Here is a 14,985-nt window from a genome sequence, read left to right as displayed (position 1 = left end):
AGGAACAGCAATTGATTTTTATTTTATAGACGATTAAAAAATGGGGGTTGGTGGTAGAAAGGTAAAAATTTAGGGTTATGTGTATTTTTTGATGCCAAATCTTAAAAAAATAAAAATAAAAGATTTTGTCCAAAAAATAGACAAACATTTCTTAGGGTGGGCCACCCTTATCACTTAGGGGTTTAAAAAATAGTTTACCACTTATTGTCAGACCCACCGAATATACATAAAAAATTTCATACAAATCGGTCAACCCATTTCGGAGAAATTCGGTTACAAACACTGTGACGCGAGAATTTTATACATATTGCATTATAATTTTAGAACAAATTTCATTAGCATAAAAAAGGTTATACTGACTCAACCTTAAAAGATAGACATATGCTGTCGCGGACTTTTCTTTAGAACTTTTAGAGAGGAACAATTTCGTCATACATGATTTTTACGTAACTTTAACCGTTTAAGCAGCGTAAGCAACGGAAGCTGTCAAAGGAGGAATAATTTTCCCGTTTTTCCGAATTTTTCATTGCTACTTCGCTCCTAGCGATCGTAGCTTGATGTTATATAGCCTATATGTAGATATGATACATGGACTATCCAACACAAAAAGATTTTTTGAATTTGAACCAGGAGTTTCTGAGATATGCATGTTCAAATAAACAAAAGTTTCAGCTTTATTATATAAGTATAGATTAATAAATGGGGGTTGGTGGTAGAAAGGTGAAAATTTAGGGTTATGTGTATTTTTTGATGCCAAATCTTAGAAAAATAAAAATAAAAAAAATTGACAAAAAAATAGACAAAAATTTTTTAGGGTGGGCCACCCTTATCACTTAGGGGTTTAAAAAATAGTTTACAACCTATTGTAAGACCTACCGAATAGACATAAAAAATTTCATACAAATCGGTCTACTCATTTCGGAGAAGTTCGGTTACAAACATTGTGACGCGAGAATTTTATACATAATGCATTATTATTTTAGAACAAATTTCATTATCATAAAAAAGGCTATACTGACTCGACCTTAAAAGATAGACATATGCTGTCGCGGACTTTTCTTTAGAACTTTTAGAGGGGAACAATTTCGTCATACATGATTTTTACGTAACTTTAACCGTTTAAGCAGCGTAAGCAACGGAAGCTGTCAAAGGAGGAATAATTTTCCCGTTTTTCCGAATTTTTCATTGCTACTTCGCTCCTAATGATCGTAGCGTGATTTTATATAGCCTATATGTAGATATGATACATGGACTATCCAACACAAAAAGATTTTTTGAATTTGAACCAGTAGTTTCTGAGATTAGCGTGTTCAAATAAACAACAGCTTCAGCTTTATTATATAAGTATAGAAGTATAGATTATCTCCAGCATTAAAATTAATATTTCAAAAGAATACGGGAATTAATAATATGTCTTAAACACGCTTTTTGGATAAAAATTTTCATTATTCGTATTCGGGTGTTCGTCTTCTTTTCTTAAAATTCTTTCTGTTGATTATTCTATTCTACCTGTTCGTTGATACACTGTCTCGTTCTCTTCATCTCTTTCTGTACAGTAAGAAAAGTCTTGTTAAATTTAACAAAATTTCAACAAAATTTTTGTCCCAGTCGGTCCACAATATTTTATTTGTGAAAAGAACAATTTTCGTTCATGTTATAAAAGAAAATAAAAACTAATTTAATTAACAATTACAAAAAATGTATTTTATTCTAATGTTTGATAACAAACAACAATCTATTTCAACATATGTACACATTAATTCATTATTTACATACTTATTTACAACATAGGAACTGATTGATTACACTCTTTAGATACATAGGTTAGTTGGAGTAATCACAGTTATGTTACTAGTAATAAACTTATAAACTACAATATATGTACATATCTCAACTACAAAGTAAAAATATCCCTCACATGTCATGATACTTTTTTTAATAAACTGAAAAAGCTATAATTAAGTCAGAAAATACGACAAGGTTGCAGTCCGTCTTCGGTATTTTGTTCCAATTCAGATTTTTACACTTAGTATCAACAACTATTCCCAAAAGGAAACCTGCTTCAATTATGTGCTTTGGTTTTGTTAAGTGTTTTTCCATCTGTGTACCAATTTTCAAGAAAAGAAAAGTTTCGTAGTTGCTATGCTTGTAGCATTTTCAGTATTTGGTCACAGTAAATTTCCCGCTTCCTCTCTGAAACAAACTTTGTCAGTTTGTCAAAAGAGGATGTTTATGGAAAATCGTTGTGAAATGTTTAAAACACTATGAACAAAGTTAAACCACAAGCCGCATCGACGCTCCAAGAGAACCACGATTTGGTGCAAAATGTTAATTTTAGTTATGCAACCTGAGTGGATCTATGTAGTGAGAAAAATATTCGACGATGGAAAACAGCCTTGACGTCGTTTTTTGCCAATTCTGAGTACAAGTACTTAAGTAGTTAAAAGGTATCATGGCACTTTACATTTCAAAATTTTTAAATATTTTGTACTCTAAGCGTCGAACAGATGCAAATACAAAAACGCGTCCTGAATGCGGGAACAACGAATCTAGCGCTGACATTTGTTAGACATTAATGCTGCATCCGTTGAGCGATCTTGACAAAAAAGACACACACAGACGAAATAAATTATACATTGGAGCAACCATTTACAAGACTACTTGCAAATAATAAAATTATTATCACATTACATATTAGAACTAGAATTAATTGTGCGATGGAAAACTATCTCAATCAAAGTGAATGCGTTATTAATATGTTAAATGATGTTACCTGCGAACGGTTTGCCCATGTAAATAATATGACATTGATTAAGATGATTTTCTATCGCACCATACTGTTTTCTATGCAGTGATTTCGGAATGTATGGACAAATTGTAGCTTCTACGATGACAAGATGAAGTTCCGGCTGATGGTGCAGGAATTGCGCCTAATTTCTCTGGTTTGGAATTCGTTTAGCGTGTGTTTTGCTGAAATTTTAAATATTTTGTGATATTGGGAAATTTTAAGATAATAAAAGTTACCTTAAAACGCTCTTCTGTTGATATTGTCCAGGTCAGTTAGCGGTATTAAACCCATTTGTTAAAACTTGAGGTTAGACATCTGATTCTGCCTAAGATACCTATATTTTGTGAAGATGCGAAATTACAACGCGAGTTGCTGTTTTTAAATTCGTTGTTCTAGTACGCAGGAAATGTCTATTATGCAAAATGTGATAAATAAAATAAGTACTTTGGTAGGCAAATTTACGTATTTTTAAAGCGGAAGTATTTTTCAAAACATCGTTCCAAATTAGTTCTTGACGAATAACAGAAGTTTTGTTTCCAATTTTTTTAAAAGTTATGGAAACACCTGTACTGAAATGTTAAATCAAATTTATAAAGTTAATTTCAAAATATTTTTACTTACCTTAGTTTATGTGTTTTGTTTGCATTTTTCAAATTGGATAGTAGGAAGTACGCTAGTTTTTGCTGCAGTTCTCTTCGTATTGTTGTAAAGGCCTCACGAAAAACATTTGTACTGAAATTTCATAATTACATAACGCCAAATATATTTAGATGATGACTCACCTAAGTAAAAGTTGGAGCTTAGCTGAGTTTGGCTGAAAATATAGTTGAAAAGTTTTGGTAAAAAAGTGACCGATTAAGTTAAAGTGTGGTCGTCAACTAATTAAAATTTGGGACACTATCAAAATAATGGATTTTTCCCGAAACGAAGCACAACTTCAAATTTGTTAGTTTATCAAAGTTTCATAAATAAAGCAGTCGAAGCAGGTTATCAAGTAGACACAATCTATGCTGACTTTAGCAAAGCTTTCGATCGAATCAATATTGAATTACTGTTAAATAAACTTGTAAATTATGGCGTAGGGGGCAAGGTCTTTCAGTGGTTAAAATCTTATCTAAAAGAACGAACACAATATATAAATGTCAATGGCCATCTTTCCAAAGAAATTAAAGTATCCTCTGGAGTACCCCAAGGAAGTCATCTAGGACCGATTTTGTTTCTTCTTTATCTAAACGACTTAACCCAATATTCCACCCACTGTAAATATCTCTTATTCGCGGATGATTTGAAATTGTTTTTAAAAATTCAAGATGAAAGTAATCATATTAAAATTCAGAGTGAGCTGATAGCCCTACAGTTTTGGTGTGGAAAAAATTTCATGTATCTGAATAGTGGAAAATGTAAAGTTATTACCTTTGCATCAAAAAAAGATCCTTATTTAAAAGATTATTATGTTGATAATAATAAGCTCCTAAGGACCAATAGTGTTTCCGATCTTGGTGTGACATTCAATACAAACCTATCTTTTAGTGAACATATAGAAAACATAATTAAAAAATCAAACCAATTGTGCGGATTCATAAAAAGACAATGCAGAGATTTTAAAAATTACATAGCTATTATGAAAATTTATTGTTCTTTGGTCCGTCCTATCCTAGAATATAACTGCATAATCTGGAACCCCGATTACAATATTTATATAAATCGGCTTGAAAGAGTTCAGAAACGCTTTGTAAACTTTTTATTATTAAACATGAAAATAGATAAAAACAAAATAATACATCAAGAACGCTTAAGGCTTATAGGACTTCAGTCCTTAGAAGTACGTCGTCGTAATTTTGAAATAACGTTTGGTTTTAATTTGCCACACAACCTGATCGATTCCAATGAACTTATGACCAAATTCAATTTTAGAGTACCGTCTCATTCTACTCGATGTCAAGAGTTAGTGGTTGTAGATTCACACAGAACCAATTATGGTTATAATACGCCAACTACTAGTATTATGAGACAAATAAATAGCTTGCCACATGATTTTGATATTTTCAATTGTACTCGAAAACAGCTTGAGAGTTTGCTAGGAAAAATTAATTAAATTAAATATTTGGTTTTATAGTAAGTTAGATTTGGGTACTAATCACAATGTAAGTGACTTGCACGTCATAATATATTATTATATATATTATAAAAAATTATAAGTAGCTTTTAGTGTATACTTCAAATACTTTAGTATTGCCTCTGTTAAAAATTATTTTCTTTTTGGCAAAACAAAATAAACAATAATTTATCGAAAGTTCAAAATTAGAAGAAAATAAATTTGGTGATAGTAAAAAATCCGAAAATGATACTTCAGAAAAAACTACAAAGAAAATATTTATAAAAGAAATCGTCATGTCAAATTAGTTTATTCAAGTGAAATATGTGACCATAAAAGAAAGTGACTTATTTGGCTTGTGGTTATATTTTACTTATATTTAAAAATTGCGTGAATCTCAGAAATATGTTTAAATATAAGAATAGATAAATAAAGAAATTAATAAGCAATACAAATTTTTACAATATCTGAAAACAGATGAAGGATATAGGTATGTAGGTATACAAAGATGTACATCATAAAATAGTGTTTTTCTTTTGATTTTGGTCTTTCATCAATTGTGTTCCACTAATTGTCAAATTTATTCCCTACTCTTATTAAATGGTGCGCCATGTTTCTCAAATTGTTTTACCTTCTGTCAAAACAGTTTCTTATCTTTAACAAAACAATTTCATCGCAAATCAGCCAATGTGGACAGCACTTTAATATCCAACCAAACTGTTAGAAAAATTTACTCGACTAATCAAGTGAAGAAATAAGTGCTGGGCAGCGCCCGAAAAATTTAACTGAACAACAGAAAGAACAAATATGCAATTGGATTGATGAAGACTGTGTTTAAATCTTACGGAAGCACACCCAATAACTGTAGCGCAAACAAAGTTAAAGGTCAGCTGACAGGTCGTAATTAGTCGATTACGATTTTTTAAAACCCTATTGAATCACTTACAAGAAGACAATTTTAGAGGCGCACGGACATATTTTAATGAACAATGTAAGATTTCACAGAACTGAAGAAATTCAACGATTGATACAAACACATGGAGTTTTTAGGACTTTTCTTAACACAGTATCTCAAAACTAGGTCGAAGAGTGGTAATGACGTGTGCAGCCCCATTTGATATCTACAGATCAAACCTAATTGGGAAACTGTTTAATCAGAGGAAAGTGATTATTAAAAGAAGTCATCTTAGAAACGAAGACGAATTAAATATCCAATATCCAAGTACACAATGCTTTTGACGCAATAATTTGTGGGGATTGCCTAAACAGAAATGAAATTTTGAACTTAAATAATTTGTTACAGGTATTTCATGATTATAGATTGACATATTTGCGATAAATTGAAAGAATTTTGACAAAGAGAATTACTTTGGGCATATGATATCAAAAAGGCAAATACGGGAAAAATGTGTCAAATAGTGAAACATATTCGACAAATAAAGAAAAACACTGTATTACCAAAAATAATATAGACAGTGTAGACACAAATTTTAATTTTAATCAAACTAGGTAAAATTGGTCCAAGGTATCAGACAGGACATTTCTCGCTCCTGAAATACGGTCGAACAAATTCAGTTTTTTTTTTAATTCTATTTTTACTTCCCGAGGGTAAGCAAAGGAAGTGTTGTAATCGAGTCCGTCTGTCCGTCTGTCCGTCTGACCGTCTGTCCGTCTGACCGTCTGTCCGTCTGTCCGTCTGTAGGTCTGTCCGTCTGTTCGTCTGTCCGTCTGTCCGTCTGTCCGTCTGTCTGCCGTCCCGAATTTTTATTAGACAGATAATCTCCGAAAGTACTGGACCGATTGTTGTGAAATTTTGTACTTATATTAAGAATATCATGTAGATGGTAAAACGCTTACCAAAATTTGTCTAATCATCCCCACCACAAATGCGATGACGTCATTTCAAAATTGTACATAATAAATGGGTTTTAAATTGTATAAAATTACATAGTCCTACACATGTAGTGCTCTGGCAGGATCGCCATGTAGTGCTTGCCGGGGGTAGGCAGCTTAGCCAGGTTACGCACTATTGAAACTCACCACTTAACTACTACATATCTTTATTATTCTTCTTTCTTACACCGCTTGGTTGCCTAGACACTTACTGCTTACTTACTAACTTCTTACTCTCTGCTTAATACATTTCTTATTAGTCTTATTACATACATTATTGCTTACATCTACATTAATCCCTACTCTAATCATTCACTCTCTCTTTCACACATTACTTATTAATTACTCCACTACAAGTTTACGAATCCGAGTTGAGTTTTTACCCGAAACGTCCAGATTTTTGGAAAAAAAAAACAAAATTATAAAACAATATTTTGCAATTTAATTTTGAATCTGCTAACCCGAATGTTTTGAAATGATGCAGATGTTTTAAGGCTATTAAGAGCATCATAAATCTTTAGTCAAAATATATTTGGTTATCCCCTCCAAAAACTTGATGACGTCAGCTCAAAAGCTTGCCGAATAAATCCTATCTAAAATGTACAAAATATGATGAGTCTGTACTTGTGATCTATCACTCCATTCATATTTTTTGGATTTGCATACACAAGGTGACTCAAAAAAATTAATGACTGCGTAAATTTATTTTTCTGATTTACTCAGGAACTACAACACGGAATGCTTTAAAATCTTGCAGATGTTTTAAGGTTATAGAAAGCGTAATAAATGTTTAGTCAAAATATATTTGCTTATCCCCTCCAAAAACTTGATGACGTCAGCTTAAAAGTTTGTCGAATAAATCCGGTCTAAAATGTACAAAATATGATGAGTGTGTACTTGTAATTTATAATTCCATTCACATTTTTTTAATTTGCATATACCGGATGACTCAAAAAAAAAATGAATGCGTAAATTTATTTTATTGATTTACTCAGGAACTACAAAACCGAATGTTTTGAAATAGACTGCGAAAAGAAAACATAATAGGCATGCAGTCGTCACGTTTCCAACAGCGAGGGAAGTACTGTCTAAACTCTTTAGACCAATTTTTATTAATATAAGTCCTATAATTAAAGTATGTAGTTATATCTCTCAAAGGTTAAGGTAACATTGTTTTTAATAGATAGAGCAAAATTACCGTCCCTGATATGATCAACAAAATAACAATAAAAAAATGAGGCGGCGGATGGTAATAAAATATTGAAAGTCTGGCCCGGCGTAGAGGAGTTTTGGATCACCGTTGAACTAATCATTCGACAGATTTTTGGTGACCATTCGAGTTGAACCATTATTATTCATTTTATTAAACGAAAGGTTTTGTTCCACATTTTACTAGGTATTCGACAATTTTTCTGTGACCTTGAGAGGAAGCTACGGAAAGCGGTGTGCAACCATAATTATCAGCGCGATTGATTTCGGCTCCGCATTTCACCAGGCATTCGACAATTTTTTCGTGACCTTTCGAGCAAGCTGCTTACAACAATGTGTTTTCATATGTATTAGCTGGATTAATTTTTGCTCCGCATTTCACCAGGCATTTGACAATTTTTTCGTGACCTTGAGAGGAAGCTGCGTAAAGCGGTGTGCAACCATATTCATCAGCGCGATTGATTTCGGCTCCGCATTTCACCAGGCATTCGACAATTTTTTCGTGACCTTGAGAGGAAGCTGCGTAAAGCGGTGTGCAACCATATTCATCAGCGCGATTGATTTCGGCTCCGCATTTCACCAGGCATTCAACAATTTTTTCGTGACCTTGAGAGGAAGCTGCGTAAAGCGGTGTGCAACCATATTCATCAGCGCGATTGATTTCGGCTCCGCATTTCACCAGGCATTCAACAATTTTTTCGTGACCTTGAGAGGAAGCTGCGTAAAGCGGTGTGCAACCATATTCATCAGCGCGATTGATTTCGACTCCGCATTTTACCAGGCATTCGACAATTTTTTCGTGACCTTGAGAGGAAGCTGCGTAAAGCGGTGTCCAACCATATTTATCAGCGCGATTGATTTCGGCTCCGCATTTCACCAGGCATTCGACAATTTTTTCGTGACCTTGATAGGAAGCTGCGTAAAGCGGTGTGCAACCATCTTCATCGGCGCGATTGATTTCGGCTCCGCATTTCACCAGGCATTCGACAATTTTTTCGTGACCTCGAAGGGAAGCTGCGTAAAGCGGGGTCACACCATCATTAGTAGCACGATTGATTTCAGCTCCGGATTTCACCAGGCATTCGACAATTTTTTCGTGACCTTTCGAGCAAGCTGCGTACAACAATGTGTTTTCATATGTATTAGCTGGATTAATTTTTGCTCCGCATTTCACCAGGCATTCGACAATTTTTTCGTGACCTTGAGAGGAAGCTGCGTAAAGCGGTGTCTGACCATTTTTATTAGGGCTGTTGATTTCGGCTCCGCATTTCACCAGGCATTCGACAATTTTTTCGTGACCTTGAGAGGAAGCTTCGTAAAGCGGTGTCCAACCATATTTATCAGCGCGATTGATTTCGGCTCCGCATTTCACCAGGCATTCGACAACTGTTTCGTGCCCCTCTCGAGAAGCTATTATAAGAGGCGTACTACCATCGAATTCAACACTAAAATTTACTTCATTATTAGAAATACTCGAAGATGAAAATAATATTTTAAACGCTTCTGCGTATCCGTGCAAAGCGACAAAAAATAAAATATTAATTTTGTCTGTTCGACTATACGAATCTTCCAATTGTAATTTACGTGTTTGTAATAATTCCAGTTCCGCTCCCAAACTTTCACTTTCTTGTGCCCATGCTAAGGGTGTGAGTTGATGTAGAAAATCTTTTTCTAATATTTCACATTTGTCTAATAAAAACAATAACGCTTTAAAATATTGTTTCGTTTCTAACGAACTACGCATAATCTCCCGATTTGTCTTGATAACATAACTCTTGTTTTGATGTTGAACATTTAAACGTCCTTGTCGTTGTCCCCAAGAACAGATGAGATGTAAGGCATTTCTTCCACACTCATCTTTACGTTTTATTACTTCGTCGTCAAAGTTCTCCACTTCATCAAAGTTTCTGTATAAAATCGCGATGTGAACCGGTGAATCTTTGCCAGTTATCATGTCGAAGAAAAAGCGTACATTGTTATACTTTTGATCAAAAAATATGTCTCTGCGTGCCATTCTAAAATTTTTAGAAAAATATAAAGCTACAAAATATTCGGCAAATGAAGCATGTGCAAATTGCGGAATGCCCTTTGGTAGCCCAGTCACGATACCAATAGTTGCGAAATCTTCAGAAACAGAATCTATATCTTGAGAACAATCTATCTTTAATTGTTTCAAAACATCTTCAGGAAATATTACTTTGAGCGCCAACTTTTCATACTGTGTTAATTTCTCTTCCTTTTTTTTCTTTACTTCTTCTTCCCAATAATCATAGTTTACGGGCACTTTATCTCCGTAGAAAAACTTAAATTTTCCTTCAATAAAGTAACGATACATGTCAGTCAGGAGAAATTTATTGTTTAATAAGTCTAAATAGTTTTCCTTGTTTTTAAGTAATACGTCTGTAAGCATAAAAATTTGAAGAGGGATTCCCAATATATCTATATGTTTTGTAAATGCAAACGTGGATTTAATTTTGTCGATGATTGGTTTCAATCCTTCAGACGCAATAAAACTGTTAAGACGTTTCTTAATATAATCTTCTTGCTCGAGTTCGTTGAACTGATTGATACTCACTGACAGCGTATGAAATTTTTCTTCAAGAGAAGATCTCAAATGTTGCCTTGCAGTAACCCACTGAATGCAACCTTTTTGTGATAACATGAGAATGAGGTCTAAAGTACCATTTAAATAGTGAGTAAATATTTCATCAAGAGCGTCCCATACATAAACCACATTTCGTTGCTTTAAACACATTGTAAAGAATTCTCGATCCAACCCAGTGAGGTCTCGGTATTTTTCGTTTAAAATAAATGTCTCGAATTGTAAGTCTGCTGATTTTTCAGACTTTAGTGAATTTTTAAAGAAAGACATAACATCTTGAGCACTCAGAATCACGGTCCAATATCTCGCACAACAGTTATTTTTTAGACTCTTCGTTAACTCGGTTTTGCCCATTCCTGGGTCACCTGTTATTAGATGTATGTTGTTGCTGAATTCGAAAGACCAAATTTCGTTTTCGTTTTTAGATCGACTAGGCAATTTATAATTTCGCAATTCATCAACAGAGCCTTTGCTTCGAATCCATTCTAAATTTTGATCGTTGAGAAATTTAAAATAGTGCACAGTTGTGGATTCTGGTGTTTTAGAACATATTATTTGGAACTCAGAATCACTGCAATTTTTTTCACTCCTTATAAAAATTGGATTATCAAAAATTTTGGGGTCTCTATTACTTAAAAAACCCTCGATGCCTGTTAGAGTATGCTTTTTAGATATATTCAATTGTTGAGAATTACTTTCACAATTTAAAATAATAACAGTATTTCGATCAACATGTTCTAAATATTCAGTGTTTATAATATTGACTGACAAATACCTATCGATATAAAGATTGGGAAAATCTTCCTTTTTTCCATCTATATAGCATGGACCATTTGTCATCTCTAAAAGTTTTTCCACAGTAACATGCTTGAAAATTTCTTTATTTTTTTCGAAAGCCGTCACCAAATTACGTGGTTCTTTGCCTTGTATAGAAATGGTGAATTTTCGCAATACTGTTTCATACAATTCGATTTCTTGTTCTAAGTTGGACAAGTTTTGAAACACAGAGTGTTCTGTCATCCATTCGTCATATTTTCCCTCGCCGAGTATAATAAATTTTACATCTGGACAGAGCTTAATAGCTTTCTCCATATTGACGTGTTCTTTCAAAATGAGTGGACATTTCTCCATCAGCCAAAGCAACTGTGTCAACAAATTTGCATCCAGATTTTCGACACTACTTATGTAATTAGAAGAAAGAGAATAAAGTGATCGAACTTTGTTTAGTTCCTTAAGGTCAAGGTTTTTGTTCAAGTCGCCCCACAATTTTTTAACTGCGTTGCTGCCTTTTTTTTCCAACAACGTAATGTCGAACAGACAAATAGCCTCCCGAAGTATTTCCATTTCGTCTGTGACTGAACCAAAAACAAACGGTTCGATCCGAGAAGAAAGCAAACGAAGTGCGATGACACGTTGCATCATTCTTTTGCTTAGCGTTTCTTTTTTTCCATCTCGCATACTCCATTCTGATATGACGTCGACGTACTTCTTGAAAGTTTCTTCGTTGGAGCAAAACATCTCAATAAATTCATCCATTGTTGATTTTGTAAGAGCTTCAAAACGTTCTTGGTTTGTGTAAAGACGAAAGCGCTCGAAGAATGTTTGGTACTGCTGAATTTTTTCAGGATTTTGTTTAGTCCATTCGTCCTCTACGATTTGAAATGTATGATAATAATTTATATTTTCAGAAATTCTTAACACGTCCAAATCGTCTCCTGAAATTGCTTTTTTAATGGCCTTCACGTAAAACTCTTCCCCTTCTAGCTTAAATTTCGTTTCTTCTGAAGTTTTAAATGTATTTGTGGTGAATAATATAAATTCTTCCAGTTCGCCTTGAACCTCTTGAGCAGATTTGAAATATTTTATTAAACTGAAGTTTCCCGTTTTACTTGCCAACTGCTTTATATATAATTGTCTTTTTTCATTACTGTGTTTTAATTGCAGTGCTTTTGTTTTTATTCCGCTATTTGTCTCAATTTCAATAACCACGTCATCAAAATCACCAAAATTTTTATCGTTCGAAGAAATGTGGAAATCTCTTATTTCACTGTCGCTTACCAATTGTAGTGCGACTTTAGCGGTAACCAAATCTTCGTATTTTTTTCCCTTGTCGGTGGTTCCTGCTCGTTTTTCAAAAACCTGTAATAGAAATCAACATTGTGAATACATCGAAAATAGTTCTAAATCATTTAAAAATTAATTTTTTTTATGCTTTTGCAGATATACATGCAGACAAGTCTTGTTTGAGTTATTTTTTCTGGTACAAAATAACGGCCAAAACGTATATTTCATCATAAATAAATTTACCTTATGCGACGAAGTTTTATTTCTTTCGCCATCTGTTGCTTGTCCAGGCCGGTTCCCTGGAACTATATTTTCTTCGGTTTTTCCCTTAATTTGAAGACTGTCTTCAGATAGAGCAGCTTGCTTGTTTGGAGTGTCTTCTATTGCTATTAGATCTGTCCGCTAAAAATAATTTAATAAACAAAATAATTATCGTGTTTTCGCAGAAACATTGTTAAAATTATTCTAACACATTATTCAACAATTACTGGCTAAATTTTCAAAACTTTCAAACCATTTTTCTTAGAGATGAAATAATGAACCGTGAATAAGAAACATGAAATTTTCGAGACGATGACATCATATGGTAAAAAAATTGATCTGAACACATGGTGCACAAAAAAATGGAAAACTTTACATTTTTCTTAATACGTTTTATACGTTCTCTTGTAAAATTGTATAGTTTTAATTAATTTTCATATTATAATACAATACAATACAATGCTATACTATGTTGCCTACGTTGAATATTGAAGTTCAGGTACTTGTCTTTGTAAAAATGTAACAAGTAAATTGAAAGAGAAATTAATAACCAAATGAATTTGAGGACAGTTTGGACTGATCCAAATTTATAATACCTTTAACGCAAAAGAAGTATTCTCCTCGGGTTGTGGTGTGTGTAGCAAATTTTCTAGTTTTCTTCGTCTTTTTTGTTCCATCTTACGTTCTAATTCCTCTCTTAATCTTTCGATTTCTTCGTCGGAACTTGAGTCCATGGCGACAAATTTCAACGTGTATGCTGAAAAAAATATCAATCAGTCAAGTAAACTAGCGACGGTCAGAAAACATGGATACTAATATGTGTCATTTTTCGACAATAAAGCTAAAAATGAATTATACTACGTAAAAAACTAGATAAAAATGACTCATGTTGTCAAAAGTGGGAATCGTGATCATAGAATCTGTACAGTAAAAAAAAATAAATACATTTTTTGTTGGTTTAAAAATTAAAATCAGAATGCCGACGATAGTTTTGCTTCGAGTCGGGAAGACTGAAGTGGTTTATGTCTTTATTGAAAATTGACTGAATTTCAAAGGTAAGCTCCTAAAATTCTAAACCACTTCCATATGATTTTTTTAATATTTTTGAAAATAGAATAATTTCTATAATTTAGAATCTGTCTCCAAAATTTTTAAAAGTAAATTTGACTTAAGTGTGGAAATGATGTAGGGGTTTATTAATGTGTTCATATTTTTAACGATACATATGCGGATTATTGTAAAAAAAAAAGTGAATCTCTTAGAAGCAAATTTTAGATTTAGTGGCGCTAGTAATATTTATATTTTTGAGAACTGTACACAATTTGAAAAGCTTGAGAAGAGCGAATTGAAATCTTGTTAATATTTATGCACAGGGAAGAATGGTGTAGATCTTTATCAACTAAAAATAAGTCAGTCTAAGGCTGTCATTGATACTAAGATGGCGAACAATAGTGATAGAACGTGTAAAGTGTGTAAAAGAAAAGCAAACACTGGGCCCATTTGTATTAAATATGGCTTGGGTTTTCATCCAAGTTGTGCCGGTCGTGCAAAGTTTTGTTGTGATTTTCTTCTTGAGGAAAAGAACGACGGTATTGACTGTTGTGAAGTCAACAAAGATAACGTTATGCTGTTTAAATCTCTTATTTTGGAATTAAGAAAGAACAACAGGCTACTGGAGGATAAAGTAGCATATTTGGAAGATCAGTTAGCGGTTAAAGATGAGGAAATCTGTCAGTTTAAGAAAACATCTTGTAATCCTGTAAGAACTGTATTGTCAAATAATACACAAAAACACGAGAATTATCCGTTATCAATACCTCAAATAACATCGCTGTCCGTAGGAATGTCAGACAACCAGCAATACACTAGTTTCTCTGATAAGGTTCTTGGAAATCGTTGGATAAACTCAATGTTGCAGGTTCGTCTGTTCCCCCATTTAAGCCAAAAAGTGGAAGCACCACATCATCGTTTGAGGAAGAATTAAAGAACAAAGCCGGATTATGAATAAAATTATTAACTTAGATATGCCAAGAGAACAAGAGCACATAAAATCGCCTATAATCAGTGTCAATG

At 33.3% G+C, this 14,985-nt stretch overlaps 2 protein-coding genes across 4 annotated transcripts in view; both read right to left on the bottom strand.

Moving 5' to 3' along the window:
• LOC135138746 (uncharacterized) overlaps positions 1–14,985 on the bottom strand; it is a 133,637-nt gene that overhangs the window by 67,185 nt on the left and 51,467 nt on the right. For 2 of the 3 annotated variants that reach the window (XM_064068745.1, XM_064068746.1), the window contains 3 exons: positions 13,509–13,669; positions 12,895–13,053; positions 6,360–12,726 (listed from right to left, as the gene is read on the bottom strand). In XM_064068745.1, coding sequence (XP_063924815.1) covers positions 8,311–12,726; positions 12,895–13,053; positions 13,509–13,646 — 4,713 coding nt within the window. In that variant the 5' untranslated portion in view covers positions 13,647–13,669 and the 3' untranslated portion in view covers positions 6,360–8,310. Of the gene's footprint in view, positions 1–6,359; positions 12,727–12,894; positions 13,054–13,508; positions 13,670–14,985 lie in introns of those variants that run through there. The other variant, XR_010282049.1, reaches the window with a different exon arrangement.
• Positions 1–14,985, bottom strand: part of LOC135138737 (uncharacterized) — a 254,941-nt gene that overhangs the window by 221,683 nt on the left and 18,273 nt on the right. The gene's annotated exons all lie outside the window — the stretch shown is intronic.

The sequence above is a fragment of the Zophobas morio genome, unplaced genomic scaffold (genome assembly GCF_036711695.1).
Source record: "Zophobas morio isolate AGI-343-1 ecotype UQ-CSIRO unplaced genomic scaffold, CSIRO_AGI_Zmor_V1 ptg000030l, whole genome shotgun sequence".
In the NCBI taxonomy this organism is placed as follows: Eukaryota; Metazoa; Arthropoda; class Insecta; order Coleoptera; family Tenebrionidae; genus Zophobas; species Zophobas morio.
Note: the sequence above shows the minus strand (reverse complement) of the source record. Positions and strands in the feature narration are given on the sequence as shown.